The sequence below is a fragment of the Peromyscus californicus genome, unplaced genomic scaffold, assembly GCF_007827085.1.
Source record: "Peromyscus californicus insignis strain IS unplaced genomic scaffold, ASM782708v3 Scaffold_22__1_contigs__length_63687245, whole genome shotgun sequence".
NCBI classification, from domain to species: Eukaryota; Metazoa; Chordata; class Mammalia; order Rodentia; family Cricetidae; genus Peromyscus; species Peromyscus californicus.
In genome coordinates this window covers 35,703,890-35,725,580 of record NW_026294525.1, presented here as the reverse complement: position 1 = coordinate 35,725,580, position 21,691 = coordinate 35,703,890, and the positions used below count along the sequence as shown (strand labels likewise).

The 21,691-nt window shown below is 37.7% G+C and overlaps 1 protein-coding gene across 17 annotated transcripts in view; it reads right to left on the bottom strand.

Moving 5' to 3' along the window:
• Positions 1–21,691, bottom strand: part of Ptprk (protein tyrosine phosphatase receptor type K) — a 536,300-nt gene that overhangs the window by 116,112 nt on the left and 398,497 nt on the right. For all 17 annotated transcript variants that reach the window (XM_052751263.1, XM_052751264.1, XM_052751253.1 and 14 more), the window contains exons 8-10: positions 7,457–7,759; positions 2,479–2,588; positions 954–1,155 (exon numbers count right to left, since the gene is read on the bottom strand). In XM_052751263.1, the coding sequence (XP_052607223.1) occupies positions 954–1,155; positions 2,479–2,588; positions 7,457–7,759 (615 nt within the window). The remainder of the gene's footprint in view (positions 1–953; positions 1,156–2,478; positions 2,589–7,456; positions 7,760–21,691) is intronic.

Sequence of the window (21,691 nt, the reverse complement as noted above, 5' to 3'; positions counted from 1 at the left end):
GTAAAACAATTTAGATACATATATCTTACTCATGATGCAAATTTTAGACTCAGGACAATGTTAAAAAATGTGTAATGTGAATTCAAGGGGCTACTGCTATATATTAAATAGAATTATTAAAAAGATGAGGAAATATTCTTGATACACTATGTAGTTTACCTTCGAAAGATTTAATTTTCAAATTTAACTCTTTAGTTACATCTGGCACATGCATTTTTTTTGGTAATCTTAAATATGATGAAATATTTTATTAACTAGAATAGACTTAGGAAACATTGTGATAACAATGTCCAACAGGAACTTAATCAGGTTTAATGGCTGATTTGACTGAAGGAGAATTAGAATCTGTAAACAATCTAGTCAAATGCAAATTATAAAAGTGAACGTAATAGAAAGTGAAATTTAGTTATATTTACTTATCAATTCAAGAGTCTCTTGCAAGTTCCTATTCTGAAAATTTGAGGCATTTATGCGAGAGATTTTTATGAGAGCAGGAAAGGAAGGCTGGCATTTGTTCACAGTTATCAGAATGTCAGGGAAAATGGGACAGAGACAAGATGTCAGGTATTCTAATACTAGAGTGAAAGACCACTACAGCTTCTCAGATACCACCCATTTATAGCACACAATTGATGCTATAAATAAATAATCAAAAGCACACACAAAGGGCCTATTACCATTTATAATGAACTTGGAAATATTTGAAGTAAAGAAATACTGTAACTTTTTAAGACTGTTCTCATTTTTATGACTGCTTGAAAAGTGTTTAGACTAAAATACATAACCAATAATGATTTGTTCTCAAATGGGTGAATTAAAGTGCCCTTGACCTCACAAAATGATAGTAATGACTCACTAGACTATACGACAAAGCATATAACTGAGTGTCAAGAATATGCAATTGCAGACCAGGAGCGTGAACTGTTTGGCTTCTACATTACTCATTTGCTTACCTGAGATATTTGTGGTCACATTGATGGCTGTGGCGGGCCCAAAGCCTTTGACAGTGCTGGCTCTTATGAAAAACTGGTAGGTGGTTCCAGGGTGGAGATGCATAAATACATGGTGTGTACTGTTCCATAAATTTGATACAGTCTGTGGAGGTCCAGCCACTGGAACGGCAGGGTCAAATGATCTGATGCTGCTGTAGCTCACCTATTGCAGGAAAGATGGTTCCCACTATGTATCAGCTGAAGGTGTAATACATTCTAATACGTCCCTTCTAAATGACAGCATGCAAGAGCCTCAAGGCATCATTGCTTTTCTTTTCTTTTCCTTTTCTTTTGGTATGGTTATTTCTGGTATCTGTCATTCATATTTCTCTCTCTCTCTCTCTCTCTCTCTCTCTCTCTCTCTCTCTCTCTCTCTCTCTCCCACTCTTATCATCTGTTATCTATCGATCTAGCTAATCTATCTCATTAATTCTCTATCATCTAGCATCTCCCCACTGATAAATGTAGCTGCATATCTAATTTGTCAAATATTTGACTTAGAACATCTGCCAAGGAACTGATATACTTAAATATGCACACTACATACAACATTTCTTGTTACATGCTTTCATGGAAAGAACAGAAAGTCTTCATCACAAGTATGTTATTCTTCTTCTCTTTTCTGTCTAAGGAACACATAGCCAGTTCTAGCAACACTTAGCAGCATTGGCTTGTAATCTGGGCTATTTGGGAGAGGGATACAAGTTCAAAGTCAGCCAGAGTTACAGTGTGATTTTATGGTCAATTTGTGTTAACTTAGTAAAATTGTGTCTCAAAACAAAGAGAAAAAGAAATTATAGAAAACTAGTGCTCAAATATACTAAAAGAGTAAAAAACATTTATTCTCATTCCTATAATTCATGCTTAGGCTCAAGAAATAGAAATGTTTATTCTATAATCAGGAAGCCTCACAACTGTGCAATTAAAAACGTCCATGTCAGCGATTGCTGAAAGGGATAAAATTCTCTTTCAATAAAAAAAATATTTAAAAATTCATTTATTCTCCTTAGCGTCTTACATTTGAAAATATAGTGATGGATATTCAAAGGTACAATGAAATTTTGAAATGGGTTTTTAATCTGTTTTGCTTCTGGGGGCTATTAATTACTTACTTTGAAAAACAGGCATTCAATGGCCTCTCCTTAAGCACAGTGTGATATTGCTTTCTAAATTTTAGAAACAGGGACTTAGCATTCTTACATGTAATTATTCATTATAACCATTAATTGGGTTTGACAAGGACAAAGTCCAGTTACACACATACACAGACGCCAAAACTAGCAAATATCCCAAGAATTTGAATATCTTTGGTACTGTATGGTGATAAATTTTCAATTTTTAAATCAAATAATTCGTGAATTAGAACAAAGGAGAGCTGATGATGTCTTAATATTCTCATCCCCATCCTTTCCATTATTTTCACTTAGCCTTTTCCTCTGGCCTCCTTGTATCTACGTGCCAAAAAGCACCACCGTTGTCCCCATACCTCATATTGAGTGATGATTCCATTTGGTTCCAATGGCTCTTTCCAGTTCAAGAAGATCTTGTTTTCAAAGGATGTTCCTTGGAGGGATTTGACTGGCACAGGACCGGGCACTATAAATACATGTATTTGTGATAAGCACATGTGCAAATTTGAAAAAATATCACCTCAACAAGATAAACACCATTCAAAGTAGATGTCATCAAGTGAAAAATATGTCTTTAAAAATGAAATCAGTACATGAACGGTATTCAGATTTGACCCTGGTAAGAGACACAGGATGTCAGTCTGTAAGTTTCTAAAGCAAGAAATGCAGAAATGTAAAGTTATTTTTATTCAAATGAATATTCAATCACCTTGGAGAGTTGCATAGTCATGTACTCTGGTTTCCTCTGTTGTATACCTCTAATAACATGAAGTTCTTATTTGTAATTTGCTTCGAGAACAGAGATGCATTTCCCTAAAAGATTTTTTGAAGATTATGATAATACCCTAAAGAGGCTCCATCAACGAAGTTCATAAAATAATGAATTATAATCATAATTAACGCTCCTTAGACTCAAAAGCCAAATCACACAGCACTGACTTAAAATGCCCATTAAAAATCACCCTGACTTTTGTAGCTATACTTATTAAATTTTCTATAATTAAAAAGATAGCATTGGTTATTATAATTTTTAAAAAGTTGTTCAAGATGAATATGTTAAAATGTAATTGCTTCATGCTTTTACTTTTTCTCAGCTAAGAAATAGCTTATTAAGAACAAGCTGGTTCAGGATTCAAGGATCTCTCAATTTGCTTGGTGCATTCATTTGTCAGAGCTGAGGATGGGGTGGGGCTCAGGACTTTGTACACGAAAGCCAGTACTTTACCACTGAGCTATCTCAAATACTTTACTGTAGTCTTTCTTTCTTATTTATTTATTTTTTGTTACTGTTTTGTTGTTTGTTTGTTTTGGACAGGATTTTTTTGTTTTGTTTTTGTTTTTCGAGACAGGGTTTCTCTGTGTAGTTTTGGTGCCTGTCCTGGATCTCCCTCTGTAGACCAGGCTGGCCTCGAACTCACAGAGATCTGCCTGGCTCTGCCTCCCGAGTGCTGGGATTAAAGGCACGCACCACCGCTTCCCGGCTTGGACAGGGTTTAACGTACTTGTTCACTTTGAACTCCTTGTGTAGCCGAGGATGACTCTGAATGTATGATCCTTTGTCTCTACCTTCAGAAAGCTGAGATTACAGGCATGTACCTCCATGCTTTGTTTTATGCCACATTTGCATTGGGGACTTAATTCAGAGCTCCACGCATGTCAGGCAAGAATTGAAACTCCTTAGTAATTTTGCTCCAGTCCTTATTTGCAAAGGTCTAATAATTTGCAAAATCCTGAGTCATTAATTAGCAATGTATCAGTTACTATTGACAAGCTACAAGATATTTCTGCTATTGTGTATTTTCTTTTACAGATTTCACTTTAAAACCTGACTATCCACACAATCCAGATTCTTCTTCTAATCATGCTTTACAATACATATCTCACACACTTGAGTTAAATTTCGTTTTTAAAATATCAACCCAGTATTGGGCAAGTATGATTTTTAATTAATATTTTCCCTGAATCTAACGTTTCAGTGAACTTCACACATGACATTATCTAGAAATGCTGTTTCGAAGTACAGAGCAATTTCATGAGGATTGAAATAAATTAAAAATCACTGGATCAAAGGAAATGTATTTCTTCATGGCTAGCAGCCGCAAGAAATTCTGAATGATATGCCACCAGACTAAGATTTATTTCATTCTACAAGGAGACTGTGAATGATGCTATGACCTCTGAGACAGGCAACACAAGGTGCACAAAAAAAAGAAAGAAATCCATAGGAAAAAAAGAAATCCGTAATAAACAGATAGCATGGCTATCTTTGGACATGTTAATGGCCCTGTCAGCCAACCATCCCTTACCCATGTTCCATGCTGTTGGCACGGGCTACTGTGTCCATCAGGGCAGAGAGCCTGACAAGCATTCTGTGCAATGTCTGGCAATGCCAAGGCTCCCAGTTCACTGAGCAAGGGGATATCTGGGCATCTGTGGATTCTGATTATGACTGCAATCAAGGAAAATATCTCTTCACAAGTTTGTCAGGGAAAGTGGCAGATATGGGTAGGAAGAGTCTGAACAACAAACAGTGAGGAATTGTTATGAAAACTCCTGTGCCTGTCTACCAAGAGTTGGCCTATATGTACTATGAGATAGAATGAAAAGATTTCAAATTATTCTGATTTAGGGATGGTTCAAAATATCTGCATATTTCTGCATTGAAAGATGGACAGAAGTGGAAAGTTGTTTCACTACTATTTTGATCCCCTTCTAACGCATGGTCTACTTTGCTATAACTTTGCTTGAAGTATTTATAGGTTCTATTTTCAAGACTGAAAATATGGAAGAAAATCATGCCCAAGACATGCCACATATATGACCATGACTTGGACTAATTAATACTCCACTAACATACACATAAAGGAAGTGTAGATGAGGTATGGGCACAAACCAACTACATTCATTTAGGGTCTGCATCTGAACAGGGATGATGCCTCTACACACAAAGACAATGTCTCAATTCAGTTATGATTTGCCTAAATACAGCATGAAGCTCTTAAAGCCATTTCATGCCTAGCTACAGACTATGGGGATTGTCACTTCACATTTCCACATCAACAACTTTTAACGGAGACAGAGTGCTGACTTTTGTTCCTGTGCCTGTGACTTATCTGAGAGCTGTTTCAGCTAATTTTGTCTTGAGCAAGAGAAAGTCCTTCAAATACAACTTCAAAAACGGAAAAGAAAAATGAAATAGGTATGGAGAAAGATTATATTAAATAAGCATTATAGCCTCTAAAACATAATAAATGTACATTTTAAAATAGCTTTGTAGCCTTAAAAAATGTCCCCAAACCAGGCTTTTCTGCTGAGCTAACTTCATAATATTGATTTTCATGAATGCCGGAATAAAAAATGAAAACAGAACCTCATACACAAAATTCTGCCCATGCATTAAAAAGCACGTGTAATAAATTAAGTATAAATTCTACCCTAAGGTTCTAGTGGGAAATGGTTCTAGCTTTGGGAGCTTGATTTATGGAAGTCCCCAGAATTCTTTTCACACAATTATATCATTTTATTAGATGGTTGATAATTTATTCTTTTTCTATGTATATAGGGCAGCAATAATTTAGCAAGACTGACTTAATTGGATCATCATAATCCATCGATCGCTGCAACAATAAGCATGAGTTAGTCATTCCTCCTCTTCTCAGAACACTGAGATACATCAAGTATTCTGTGTAGAAACCCAAGCTCACACGAGCTGCCATGAAGAATGAGTTACAAATACTCCAGGAAAGTTTCTACATCAGTCATCAAGTATTACTTATTGAAGAGAAAACCAACAAGAAAAAGAAAATAGCCTACCATATGGGATACCACCATAGGGATTAGTCTGTAGTCATACTGTGAAACAATAATGTGCACTTTTGTGTAACTGAAGTATATATATATATAAAGCATTCAACACAGAAGTTAAAATAAAAGTATACCTGAAAACACTACTGAAATTCAATGGAGAAGTGTTATTTCTAATTTATAAAACTGATTCTACATAATATCAACCTTGCCATTTTATGAGTTTGATCAGTTCAGTGCAAAATTCCACAGCAATTTCATTACTTGTTTGTTAACATATTTCTTTGTATAACCAAATGTTGTTTAAAAATATATTGCAATTAACAAAAAAAGTTATAAAAATCTGACTGCCTTCTTTGTTTGTGGGACAGAAGAGATGGAAGGATTTACTGGTTATGGAAGCAATTGGTAAATGCCAATTCCTGTTAAGATTAGCCTCAGATTATTATATAGCAGTTTCCCCCAACATATGTTCATTTATAAAAGACAATTAACAGCTGGGCGGTGGTGGCGCACGCCTATAATCCCAGCAATTGGGAGGCAGAGACAGGCGGATCTCTGTGAGTTTGAGGCCAGCCTGGTCTACAGAGTGAGATCCAGGACAGGCTCCAAAGCTGCACAGAAAAACCCTGTCTTGAAAAAAATCAAGAAAAAAAAAGACAATAAAATAAAGTGTTAAAGTGTCATCCTAAAATATATAGTTGTTAGTAAAATAATAACAGATTTGGAATTTTTGCATATATTTCTGTTCAAAAATGAACTGTATTCATATTAATGATGCACCATACCATTAGGGAAAAGGCCTATATATATTCTAATGTTAATATAAATATGTATTCTTATTACTTAATTTTTCATGAACAACATTTCTTAGATGGTAATAAAATCTATTAAAGATGATGGCCTGTTATTTTCTTCTGAGGATCTTTATTTTGAGTGAAAAGTGTCCTGTGTTTTTTGTGTTTTAATTCATCGAAAAAGACCATTTGCAATCAAATGGAGTATTTTATCTTCAAATATTAGGAAAACAATAGCAGCTAGAATGATTTATAAAATGCACACACAATTTGTAAGAAAGTGAATTTTACCACTAGGTAACTGCTCGAGTGGTGTGGATAACAACTCTTTCTGTTTTTACATTTGGTAAGAAAATCTTTATTTAAGCTCTAGGCATCATTGCCACTTCTGCTATCATTTTATTTAAAAAGACATTGTGGGTTAGCCGGGCGGTGGTGGTGCACGCCATTAATCCCAGCACTCGGGAGGCAGAGGCAGGTGGATCTCTGTGAGTTCGAGGCCAGCCTGGTCTACAAAATAAGACGCCATGGGTGCATGTCATTTAGTATTTGTATTATTTTACGAAGAACACCAGGTCTGTTATAGGTAAATCGGGCTGAGACAATTTGGTAGATTTCTGAGTTCAGTCCTGGACAGTGTATGGTAAATTTGAAAGAATGACAGTGTATGGTAAATTTAAAGGAATGACAGTATTCTTTGCCCCCCTTGTGAAGACCACAAACATGAACATACCATCTTCATCAGTTTGAATGATCGTCTCTTCGCTCTCCTTCCTTCCCTCTGGATTGGTTAGGATCATCTTGAGGCTGACATTTGTATAAGGTGGCAGATGGTTCACAACGTGCTGAGGGGCTTTGGGGTCCATGTCCAGGCAGTCCGCCCTGCTCTCATTGTGGCCACGGAAGTAATGGTAGCAGATAGTGACATTGAAAGTGTGGCAGCGAGTGATGTTGTAACCCAAGGACTCCCAGTCCACAGCAATGCGCCTTGCCTGGATTTCAGCAATCTTTAAAGTCTTTGGGGTCCGCATGGGTTCTGCAAAAGAAATCAAAGTTGCAGAAAGATGTCAACTTGACCGTGACTTCTTTTGGAAGAGTGAAACACTGAATGTAACACAGCATATACAAACCCAGTGAATGTCAAGAGAATCGGTTTTTAGTGTGTCGTCAAGAGAGTCTTTCGGTTTTAATGTTCGGTCTATTCATAATTTTATTGTGGTCAGTTTTGGAGACTGATTCAACAGTTAGAAGAGAACTAAAACATCAAATGACAACAATCTGTAGTACTCAGGAACTCGGCAGCAAAGAGAAAACCAGAAAATGCAGAAACAATGCCTGACAGTTGTCGCTGTCCGGTTCCCTGTCCCTTTTCTTTGTCATTACTGCGCGAGCAGATTAGCTCATACATCAGAAGGGACAAGAGTCAATGTGCGCTGCTCAGTGATTTGTCATGTCACTAAGCTATGGTGTGTACTAATTAGTCTAATTGTAACACTAAACTACCATTTACCAAAAATGACACAGATATTAATTAACACTAATTATTTCAGTAATGATGCTGTTCATCAACGCAAATAAGAATTCAGAAAAATTACAAGAACTCATGTGGATATTCACACCATCTTCTCTCCTTCTTGAGCTCTCTGTGACTTATTTTCTAGACAACACTCAGGTCTAACAACCCATGTGCTGTCATACAAAGCAAACAAGGAGGTGAGTTTTCACTCAGCTGGAAAAGGCTGGCAGGACTGAATACTCAGAAGACTGGAGTCCATCCATCACTGACTCCCAACGGTATCCGTTCCTCATGCAAGACTGACTTTAATTGTCTAACTTAATCAAAATAATTACTCTATGAAAGTCAGGGCCATGGTGAACCCTAGACAGCACAGAAACCAGAACACTGCAAAATGTTAAGACATCGATTAGACAAAAATGAAAGAGCTGAGGCCAAGCTCAAGGTCTTACTGGTGTCTTCCGTAAGGCACTTAAGAGGGTCAATACCATCGCTAACTGGAAATCAGGGGGGCTCAAAGAAAAACAAAGGCAAAAGGCCCAATTTGGGTGTTTTTATACATTTTTATATTTGAGATTAGAATCTCTGTCCTATAAAAATAATTAGGATGCAACACAGATGGTAAGCCCAAATTGGGAATCCAGATCAATGGTTGTTGTGTGGGATGGGAAACAATCCCGAGTGGGGAGTATTTTAAAATTTCCAAACTAAAAATTCCCCATGTACACATGCAAACTAAACTCTAACGCTTAAATTTCAATTGTTGGTAGGCAATCTCCCGACTTCAGTCTGCCTGCTGTATCCGATTTGTCTTGTTTACTGTTTTAAGCACACAGAAAAGAGGAGGATGTGGCCTTTCAATCATACATGTTGTTGCATAGCTAACTCTATGCTAATACCTCCCCCATGGGGTGATCCATACCAAGACCTGGTGATTCTTCCAATTTGGATCAATCTTTGTCTCTGGTGTCCAGCAGCTGACCAAATAGTAACTCCAATCATCTCCAGAAATACTGAAATTTCACTATTGCTGGGTAGCAACAAGACTTTCTTCAGTGGCCATAGTCAATTTGAACCATAAGCCTGTCTATAAAGTACTCATTTGTATCCAGAATGAGGCTGTAAGAAAATATCTAGAATATATGAATGAGTGACTCCTAGATATCAATGGCAGACAACACCACTGATAAAAATCTCCTGGTTAGTAATGCTATGTTCTTACACTGATCCTCTCCTTTGATTCTGGTGTTTCCTCTTTCTATGCAGTTTTCTGTCTCTGAGCCATCACCCTCTCTCAACATTTTTTTTTTTCACTTCATCTCCTTGTTCAGCTTGTAGCTCTTCCACAACCTAATACCATTGCATACACCACGGAAGATGTCAGTGCCGATGTGCACCCTAAGTCCTCACATAGCTCAGAGTTAGCAAAAGATGGATTAATTACTGTGCTGGTTAATTTTTGTCCAACCTGGACATATCTGGGAGGTGGGCATCTCAACTGAGGAACTGCCATCATCAGACTGGCCTGAGGGCAAGGTTAGGAGGCATTTTCTTGATGTTTACTGATGTGGGAGGGAACAGCCCACCGGAGCTAGGCCATCCCTGGGCAGGTGGTTCTGGGTTGTATAAAAAGCAGGCTGACAAGTTGTGGGGAGCAAGCAGGTAAGTATTACACCTCCATGGCCTCTGCTTCGGGTCCTGCCTCCGGGTTTCTGCTGGAGCTGCTGCCTTGGCTTCCTGCAATGACGGAGTCTAATTGTAAGAAGCAATAAACCCCGTCCTCTCCAAGTTGTTTCTGGCCACTTATTTATTTATTTATTCATTTGCTTACTTATTTACTTATTTAAATCACAGCAACAGATAATAAACTAGGGCAATTACTAATTAGGTAAAAGTGCACCTCTGCACTTGGAGAACGTGGTTTGTGTGTATGTGACTGTTGCTTATTCATTTGGCATTCATAGTGAATTACACATGAAACTCAGTACAAATCAGGAAAAACTACACTGTCCATCCAATGCGTATATGCCACCACCAAAATTTCAGTGCTGATACGTGATTAACAAAATAATTTTTGACATAATTTTCTAAGATGAGTCTTTCAACAAAGTCAGCATGTTGCAATTCTGCTCCCAGAGATTGAATTAGGTGATCAGTTATCCTACTCCTGTTAAATAGATATTTAAACATAATTCTGCATTCTTTTATCTTACTACATAGTCTGGACCGGGTTGGAACCCAGTTCCTTCTCATGCTCACGTAAAAGAAATATAGGCAAAACGAGAATTGAAAAAAAGTGATACAGCGAGGTTTTATCAGAACCGTAGGGAGAAACACAATAATGTAGAGATCTTAAAGCAGCAAATGGTCACATAAAAATGCCTACTGGTTATTCATCTATTATGAAACAAAAATGGACTCTTCTACAGGTATGCAAAATGATACAGATGGTAGTAAAATGAATAAAACATAGTGTTCGGCCTAAGGAGCTTACCTCTTATTTATTAAAGATGATAAAACAAGAAAAAGATTACATTTTGATATAAGGGAGACATAACGGTATCTGTGAACCCATGAGGGAGTGATAACTCCTGCTTGTCAAATACAGGAGGCATGTGCATTGAGTCTCAGAAGACAAAATCTAGATCTACAGACATATTTTGGATAAATAATACAATAGTAAAAGAAATAAGATGAAAAGAAATGTGGAACACAATTGCAAAAAAGAAAACCATGAATTCCCATTTGGTAACTTTACAAATACCCAGCTGGATAAAAATGTAGGAAAGACTGGTTGGACAAGCAGTGAGCAAACTTTGATGTTGTCATAGGAGGCGGAGTTGAACTTGAACTAATAGTTTCTGGGTAGAAAGTTAACGAAGCCAACACAGCTGCTTTAGAAAGATTAAAAACTGGAGGCTACATTATAGGTGGAGACATTGGGTTAGGGAAATCCAAATACTGCAATATGTAAGGAAATAATCTGGGTTGGACAAGAAGGGTGCATCAGAGATGGACAGACTAGACACCACATTGGAGGAAAGATCTGGAAAACTGAGTGTCTATTTGGATTCAATATATTTAAATAGGTATTACATAACTGTTGTGTTCAGACAGAATGGCTTACAAAATTATGGTGCTCTTAAAAGGAGGAAAAAAATCAAGATACTGTATACTAAGAGGTGAAATGATATAGTGATTCAATATCATTTACTTATTGCTTTCTGTTAGCCATGAAGTGTACTGGGAACAAGGAATGCGAAGATCAATTTAACCATGTCCTCTTTTAAGAAGTAAGGCAAACAAGCAATAATTGAACTAACTTATGTTTTAGGAAGTAATGCATATAGGCAATAATTGGAGCAATTTATGTTTTAAATAACTGGGAAGCATTCTGATGAAGAGATCTGAACAGAGGCATTGGTCTACCTGAATAAAGGGAAGGGGTACTCACACCCTTTCAGAGACAGAGGGATGAGGTGAAGGTAACAGGGGAGAGGGAGTGAAGGAAGAGATAAGGGGGTGAAGGGGAGATGGAGGGAGAGTGTGAGGGAGAGAGAGAAACAGAATTGAGGCAGAACAATAGTGTGGGCCATGGGTCTGGAAAGGAAGAGAGTGTTAACAATATAGAAGTACAAATTCATTCAAGAGAGAAGGCGCGAGAATCCACCGAAGTCTAGTACATATTTTAATCTCATGCTACAGCATTTTCTTATGTTCTTAGACAGGTGAGCTGCTTCTCTAGAGACCGACTAGCTAAAGGACCAGTAGAGGTCAAATAGAAACCAGACCTTTAGACTGCCTTGGCATCCCGCTCATCTCAGCGTGATCTTGCCAGGAACTATCCCAGTCTCAAAAACATTGGCTATGCTCTGTGGGTCCTCCTGGATTATTTTAAAAACATTGTTGTCTGAGCCCATTTTCTTCTAGATTATGGAACCATCAAGACCAGGCAGCCAGATCTCCCCCGCCCTTTTTTTTTCTGAGACAGGGTTTCTCTGTATAGCTTTGGTGCCTGTCATGGCTCTGGCTCTGTAGACCAGGCTGGCCTCGAACTCACAGAGATCCGCATGGCTCTGCCTCCCAAGTACTGGGATTAAAGGTGTGCCCCACTACCAACCAGCTCAGAGCTATTATTTGTATAGATACTAATGCTTGGATGATTTTTTAAAATTGTCTTTAGAACATAAAAAATTAAGCATGTTTTACTGATATTCCCCAGAATGGAGAGATTTTGTTTTTTTTTTTTGTTGTTGTTATTTTTAATTGACCCCTTAAGTTAGTGAAGCAAATTGCTCTGAATCATACTCTGTCATTTTGGCTCCTCAATGATTTGTGTGTGTGTGTGTGTGTGTGTGTGTGTGTGTGTGTGTGTTTGTGTGTGTGTGTGTGTGTATCTGCTGTGCATTATGAACTGAAATGGACAAACCAAATATACCTGACATGAACACCAAAGTGCTAAAATCTCAGAATCATTTTCACATGTGGGGAAAAAAAAAACCAAGAACCCTGGACAGTGTTATTCTTTTTCATAAAATATTAGGAGATTACATCATTGAAGAGAAGAGCTTCAAGAAAGTTAAAAAAAATACACACTCACACACACACACATATGGAGCATCAACTACAGGAGAGTCTGGGGGAAAAGCTGGAAACTGCTTTTATTTCTATGGTCAGATAAGATGTTGTGTTTTCCTCTCTTAATTTCGTCCTTGGGTCTGTCAATTGCAAAAAATTGTTCTACTGTTTTAAGACTTGAAAACCTATTTTTGTAACAAACAGTCTCATCACACATTTCTACAATTATTGTACCCTTTTTTGCTGGAAGAAAATGATATCTACATATCTCACTATACCCCCTCCGTGTGTGTGTGTGTGTGTGTGTGTGTGTGTGTGTGTGTGTGTGTGTGTGTGTGTGTGTTTGTGTCTTAAAGGGGAATAATTGATTGTTTAATAACAAGTAAGAATTCAGCTTAGGGGCATGAACTTATCTACTTAGTAGAATCTATCAATGTGGTTCCCCTCTTTCCATCCTTTTTGGTGGTAAGGATTAAATCCAAGGCCCCCAGCATGTTTAGAAAGAAATCTGTTCCCATGCTACACCCTTAAATTCATCAGTATAGTTTATTAATTTCATGTAACAGTTATCATGCACAACAGAGAAAAACAATGTTTTAATCTGAGGTTGGATATTAACAAGTAAGGAACTCCTCCACATTAAGATGATAAAAACAAACAAATAAAAATAAAGACAAACAAACAAAAAAGCAAACAAACAAACCCACATGGTCAACCTTATTGGACCATTCAACTTATTTCTGACATCGCTGTTCACTGAACACATCCCTCCCACTTCTCTCCTATGTTGTCAACCAAGAGGTCAGGCTGGAAAGATGCTGTGTCATTAGGACAGACAAAGGAGTTGAGAAATCCTAAGAGTGCCTGCACTTGGATGTGTCATAAACAGCACTGGAAGAAGAAGAAAGAAAAGAATGGAAAAGAAATTCCAAGTTCAGTCCTTTGCACAGTCTGAGGAATTTCAAGTTCTCTTAACAGAGATAACACATACTAACAGATCGGCATAAACCTCTACTCTACTTGCCTTTCCCATGAACTCAAGGAGAACTGCTTCCTGCTAAGTTTTCCATTTACTTAGGGAGTACATGTTTGCACAATGCACCAAAGTGTATGTGTAGAAGAGAGAAGAAAATTTGTGGGAATCCAGCCCCTTCTGGGATCGAACTCAAGTTGCCAGCCTTGGTAACAAGGTCCAGCACCAGCTGAGCCCTCCTTCTATCCTTAACTTTGCTTTCGTTTTTGTTTTGATGCAGTGAAGAAATGTTGGAATTCGAGGCTTCACCTAGCTGGCTGAATGTTGATCAACATTTACTAATTTTTTCCATCCATCCTGTCTAGCATTTATTTGTCCATTGACTTCTTAGCTATTTCAGTGAGAGAGGCAATATTATATCTAGATAAAACGTAAGGAAATGGTAAAGGTTCTGTCAGATCTCTGGCCAGTATTAGATAATTAGCACATAAGTAAAGAAATCATGTTTCATTGTACTGACTTCAATTCTAAAGAAATCAAAGGTGGGACTTACACCTGCAGTAAGTTATACATCATATGTTCTACCCAATTTGGTAGAATAAAATGAAGAACCACTTTGATCCCTCTCGAATGGTCAGTAAAAGAAAAGGCCATGTGGACAGAGGGACCTGTTGACTTTGAGCCACCTCTCTACATCAAGAAAAAGTTGTAGAAGTCAATAAAATGAAGTATTTTCCTTTCTCTCTTTCTTTTATTTTTCCTGGTACTTGCTGAACAATGTGAAACAAGACTCGTCAATATTTATATTCTTTTGTAGCGATAATCTCCAGTTATTCTGAGTTATGAAAACAAAAGCTTTCGCCACAGAGGGCAGGGATCCTATTTCCCTAGAATCAGTTTTTAATGATAAAACTTATTATCCAGCTGTCAGTCAGAGAAGAAGAGAGGGTATCCCAATGCTCATGAGGAGAAAAACAGGAAGAGCTTGTCAGTGATGCCCACAGACTGAGAACACTGAAGCATGACTGGAGCTGCTTGCTGCTGGCTGTCTTTGCATCAGAAACCTTAGAAGCTCACTGCAAAACACGATTTCCATCTGTCTATGGAAACAAATTTGAGGAAAGTGAATTTTCTGACCATCAGAGAAGTATTTGCTAAGTGTGAATCAAAGGACGATTGAGATAAAATTTTGGAACATGGGTGAATTAAAAAAAAAATCAATAAAAAGAAAAAGAAATGATGCTGCACCTTGGGAAAGGGAAGTGTGAGAGCCTAAAAAGGTATTTTCTATTCTTACCTACAAGTGTTTGTGTTTTTGTTCTTATTCTCATGGTGAGAATTGAGCGCGATCAAGGTTTTACATTTCATGTCTTTTCAATGTTACAGCATCATTAGCCATGCCCAAATAATTTCATCTCTGCTCCCACGGGTCAGGTTGCGTTAATGGCAAGTTGAGGGGATGACTTGATTAGTAACATGAGAGAGCCTCAGGACCAGGAATAATCACAAAGCAACTGTCAGTTCTTTCGGGTTTCTGGCTGAGTGGTTGAAGTGACATGCTTAGACTCAAGGGATGCACTGTGACAGAGGGTGTCTGGCTCACTCAGCTATCCTGCAGAGTCCCAGTAATATTTACCAGGTGTCATTGGAACTTACTGAGCGCATCATCCCATTACAAAACAAGCCATTCCCATCGTCCCCTAGAGCCTTCCTGAAGCTTACAACACACTACACATTAGGATACAATCTGTAATAACATTAAGAAAACAGTTGGATTTTTTTAAAAGAATAAAATTACTGGAGTAGCATGAATTAAAAAGAAAAAGACAACAGCCCTCTTTTCCAATGTATATGTCTTCTTTCAGATCTTCCCAATAGATCTGGTTTTCACAATGTGGCTAATTCAGAATGCAGGAACTGGTTGCTAGGTTTCATTTACATATATGTTGTTACAGTGTGTCAGATCATGCAAATTAACTCAAGGAACACACACTGATTCATCTTATTTTGTGTGTCACATATGTTACTTAAAGAAAACTTAAAGCAATTCCTATAGGTAATTGTATACATTTAGAGAAAATAGGAAGGAAAGGGACATTTAATTTATAGATGAAAATACCATCATCTACTTGTGTAGAAACAACCTTCATTTTTTTTTCTCATAAAAATTTGTACCATTAGGACAAATCAAAATCATAACAAGGTAGTAAGTTTTGCTATCCTTAAAATGCAAATTGTAAAACACAATTTCATAACACATAGTATAAGCACTGATATGACTACAAATTAGCTGTAAACAGCCACAGCAAGATCTAAGAGAGGGTTTTCAATGTCTTGTTATCTGTTACAGGAAATAAACTACCTTCTTCATAGGATGGTCAAAAAAAATTACATGAATACTTTGTATACTTACCATAAACACTGGCCCACAGCATTTGCTGGTAAAATTTAAACTTTATGAATAAAAGAGTAGATATTTTTACTTTCAGAAGTAAAGAAAATAAGGCTTCGAACACTTCTTTTCACCTGCAAGATCTCTAAGATGATTCCAATTCAGCATCATTAAATTCCCAGTTCCCCAGTCATCTAGCAGCTCCTCACAAAGCAGAAATGGCTGTATGTCCCCATTCTTTGGTGTCAGCCTGTCTCCTAGGACTTGCTTAAGTTACCAGGCTGAGGAAAAAGGACAGTATGTTGGCTTTTTGCCGGTATCTCATTACACCCTATACCTTCCTGTTTGCTCACACACCTTCTAGAACAATACTTCTCAAGGAGTGGGTCACAACCCCACAGGGTTTCTAATGACCCTTTCACAGGGGTCACCTAAGACCATCGGAAAACAGATATTTACATTACTATTCATAACAGTAGCAAATTAACAGTTATGAAGTCGTAAAGAAAATAATTTTATGGTTGGAGGTCACCACAACATGAGGAACTATATTAAAGAGTTGCAGCATTAGGAAGGTTGAGGACCAGTGTTCTAGAATACAAGAAGGCTAACCTGAACCAAAATAGCTTATACCAGCAAAAGCCATTCATCAGCAGATTTCTACCTGAACCAAGAACAGCAACATCTAAAATTTATGCCTGATCTATGTCTGGATAGTGATGCAATATTTACAGCCATTCACTATATTTAGTAAATCAATTTTATATATGTGGAAATTATGGGATAGATCTATCTGCACAGTACAATAATTTAAAAGTTTGATTTCATTTCAAACGGGTTGTGCTGACCAACTACATGCGTATTTAATAGTCTGTTTTTAGCAACAGAAATGTTTATTAAATGACTGACATGTCACACACTGTCATGTTTGGAATATGTTTCAAAACATGTCTTTCTGGAGATGCAACATTCCAGTTGGGCAGAGTCAATGCCTGGGCTAAGAGACAGCCCTTTAGGAAGGCAGAAATACCCCTAGGATTTACCTTAAGACATGCTAAAGAGATAGGTAGAATACTCATCCCTTCCCTAAGACTATGTATTTTCCCTTCCCAGAATTTCTGCCGTGCCATAGTAGCTTATCCTGATCCAGCCATGCAGTCTGCCCGACTCTTTGAATTACTCAGAAAAGTGTAACTTTTCTTTATCTCTGTTATAAGTATGTTCTGCTCAACACTCTAAGCTTCACACTTTCGGTAGAGCTCTCCTCTCATCATGTGACTGCGTGTCTCCATGTGATTGACATCTTTGCTGCCTCAACTCAAATGGTGGATTTCCCCCCCTACCTCTCTTTTCCACTTCTCTCCGTTGCATAACTGCTGAGATGCACATTTTGCTTGCTCTGGAGTTTTTCTTATTAAACTCTAATAAACTTCCCTAGCTTAAAACAAAACAAAAGAAACAACAAAACCACATGACTTAACAAATAGATTCATATTATCTTCTTTTCCTGAGGCTCTTTGGAGGCAGGTTAATTTCTTCCTTGCTCCCAGAGAGACTAATAATGTTGAAATAATAACACTTCTGAGTGAAGTAAGATACACTTTGACACAGTGGCTCCCCAGTAGCCTTTTCCACCACTGCAACGTTGCACTTGGGAAAATATTTTAACTTTGTACATCAGTGAGTTCACGATAACTATAAAAGCCAATCTGCATTATAGTCCAAATATCTTTACGTTGAATGATTGGGACTGAAAGAAATGATAATTTGCACACCTATTCTTACTCAAATTCTAACGGTACATTTCAACTAAATTGCAATCCAATCAGTCAGTCATAATGGCTGGGTACATTAGCTGATACAGTGTTCCAAGGGCACAAACTGACAAGGAACTCTTCCTCTGCAGCACCAAAAACTGACCATAAAAATTACATGACAATGATACTCTAAGTACATCCCACTCATTTTGTCCCTCAGAATAATGGTGAGCTCAACATTCAATGTAATAATCCTTCCATTCCTTCTAGAAACTGATTAAAGGGCCTGCGTTGCCTCAGTCACCTATCTGGAGAAAATAGGCTTCTGAAGAATAATAGAAAAAAGCTAGAGTGGACAAGTTTCAAAAGTGACCACAGCCATTGATACACTTTAACACACAGCTTGATTCCATAACACACCAATGCCTGGCTATGCGCTTGCATCAGGGGGTTAAAAGAAAGATAAGGGCTGTGGAGCCGGTGACTCTTAGTGCATTTCCTCTTCTGAAGCCCCCATTTATTCTGTGCTTTCATGCATGATTAACAGCTTGCGGATCCTTCACATATAATCAATAGCTGTGAGGTCTTATATTAGGTTTAGAGATTAGACAGCCTTGATTATAAATTTTATCGATTTGCACAGCTTAGCTGCAGAAATCCCTGGACATTTTCAAAGATTAAATTAAAAGGAGATATATGGCCTGCACATACTAGAAATGTTCGCGTGTTTATAAGATCTGACCTCTTTATACTCATTCCTCTAGATGAATAAAACTTATCTAGTTCACTAAAACATGAATCAGTGTGTCAACAAGCATCAAGCCGAGATAGTAAACACAGAGAAAATGTGACAAAAAGAATTACAAAATTGCTCACAAACCTGCCTGAGACTGTAATTAATACAGGCAACCTGCAAGCATTAATTGCTTCAGCTCATTTGTAAATTAGGAAATTGACAGAGAGAAGAATAATGAACTATTTAACTTCTACCTGGCAGATCTGATCCCATGTTAAAACTGAAGATTCATGATCTCTTTGGAAGTAATGGAAAGATAACATTGTTTTAATGGCTAGAGAAGTAAATATGGTTATCTTCAAGACAATAAATAATTATTTATATGGATTAATTATTATATGGATTAATTATTTATATGGATTATAAAATCCATAACCAAAGCTGTTTTGGGATACGGTTAACTCGAAAACCACGGTAGCATTGCTGTGTAGTCTGTGTCCAGTATTTTAAATTCTAAAGTTATGTGGTGGCACATGCCTTTAATCCCAGCACTCAGGAGGCAGAGCCAGGTGGATCTCTGTGAGATCGAGGCCAGCCTGGTCTACAGAGCGAGATCCAGGACAGGCACCAAAACTACACAGAGAAACCCTGTCTCTAAAAACCAAAAATAAATAAATAAATAAATAAAAATTAAAAAATCTGAAGTTATGCAGGACAAACGTTAATAAGTATTAGGCAAGGCTAATATTTTCAAACTAACTCCAAATGTTCACTTCCATCCCCTTTCATGTTGCACTATGAAATTTGTAATTACCATTTCAGGGGTTTTTTTCCCTTGAGAAATAAATACCTTTCAACAGTTAAACTAATTATGTTCTAGATCTCCATAAGCTCTTATAGAATGAGGAGTATACTGGAAATACTAAAGTATTTATCTTGATAGGAATCCTGGAAGCCTTCAACATTGTTCTGAAAAATGTCCTGCAGTAAGTTTTCAGGCATGCACCACCTTGAGCCTGTTTGTGTGGCAAGTTAAATGTTCACTGTGTTGGCCTTGACAAAAGAGGAAATCCACTTAAGATATATAAGCAAAAAAGCAATTATGTATCATTGACTATTTTATGGAAGGTATTTAAGTGCAGACATTTTTCTTGATATCTGCTAATGGCTCTAAAGGGCTCCAGGGGAAAGTCCTTCCTGTTACTAAAACCAAAGTTATCTTAACACAATGTTTACCTCTTCTGCCACACTTCCACATTTTTGACAATCAGTTCAGTGCCTACAAAAGCTAAGCAAAGGATCCACTCTGAGTATTACTGTTCATTCCATTCTGTGTCACTAGAGCACATTTTCCTATGGAGATCTCCCTACAGAAGAAGACTTTCAATGCCTCCTGAAGCTCTTCCAGCCTGCACGTTTAATAACGCTCAGGTTTTTTTCAGTCCCTCCATCTAATGTGTAGAGTCTTTCATTCATTCTATGCATCAGTCTGTTCAGGTGTCCAATATCATCATGGAAACTCTTACCATATATCTACATATGCTGAGTTCATATAAACTGATTAAATAGTTCTTAATGAAACACTGAAATAATGAAAAACCATTTTCCTACATATATATTTTTAAAGCAGGATAAACTGTAAAATCAAAACAATTATCTCTATCAAATATTCACCAATAAATATAAATGGGCCAGATAAAGAGGCCAAGTTGGCTAGACCAGTTGCTTAGGATTCAAATGTTGTTGATGAAGACATGACTTCTCTTGTCCAACTCACACTGTGATGCAAACACAGGCCCCTACACATGTGGACTCTATTTTAATGTGGTCAGAATAATTCATTAATGGGAAAAAGAGGTCCATGAAATTTAAAAAGTTACGTTGGGGCATTTGACATGTTACTCCATAGAAGTAACAATGAAGATGTTTTCTAGAGGATGACTAGACACTTTCTTTGTGGTGGGAGTTTTTTAGAGAAGAAATGGGGCAGAGTTACACTAAATCCCATAGTGGTTTCAGGTGAGGTCTCTCCAGACTGCCTGTGATTCTCTGTTGTTGTGCTCCTTCATCCCATGTATGCTCAGGGTAGCTGAGCACTTCTGAATATTAGTCTTCAGTGGGACTGTTCCCTCAGCTCCAGGTTTGTTCCATCTGATACCTCCCATCCATTACACCAGTCTTCCTCCAGGATATGGCTAGAATCTGACACTGACTTTTTCTGACCTCAGTCATCACCACCTGGAGGCATTTAGGACAAAGGCCTGAGAACTAAAGCAGAATGAACTTCTTTAGTTTTTCCCCTGTCATTCTCAATTGTCAGAAAGAGCCTAGCATATCATATCATAACGGGACAGGCAATCTCCAATGAGCACCTACCTAGGCCAGGGGAAGAGAGTCTTCAGGATCACTCCCACCCCACACACGGTAACCTTGCTCATCACCATCTGATCTTCGTTCACATTATGTGAACATGGCAGCTACCTTTCTTGCCTCAGGCAGGACTTTCAAAGTTGCTCTTCTCTGCCTAGAAAGTGTTCTGCTTATCTACTCCCTCAGGGCTATATTCAAATGTCTCCTTGATGATGTCTTCCTTGACCACCTTGCTTAAAATCCATTATCCATTTACCTTTACATTTTTCTCTTGTGGATTTTTTACCATCTAAATCATACAGTTTTTACTTATTTATGTTCATCATTTTTATCTTCCTGTACCAACATGCTTTAGGCTGAGAAGCACTTGGCCGAATGAATGTTTGAATGTAGGCAGTCAACAAGCCCCTGCAACACAAGCGCCCTGTGTTTGCTGGTTGAATATTTCTCTTTAATAATACAAAAACCACCAATAAAAATCTACGTATGAGTGCAGTTATGGGACGTAAAAACCCGACCAGCATGTCTTCTTGGAGCAGCTTTAATATGGAGCATTAGAAGCAGAGTGAACATTCCAAGATGGCAAGTTCCTAGGAGACAGATTGACAGGCTAGGCCAGGTTTATCATGGCTTCCTTGGAAATGCC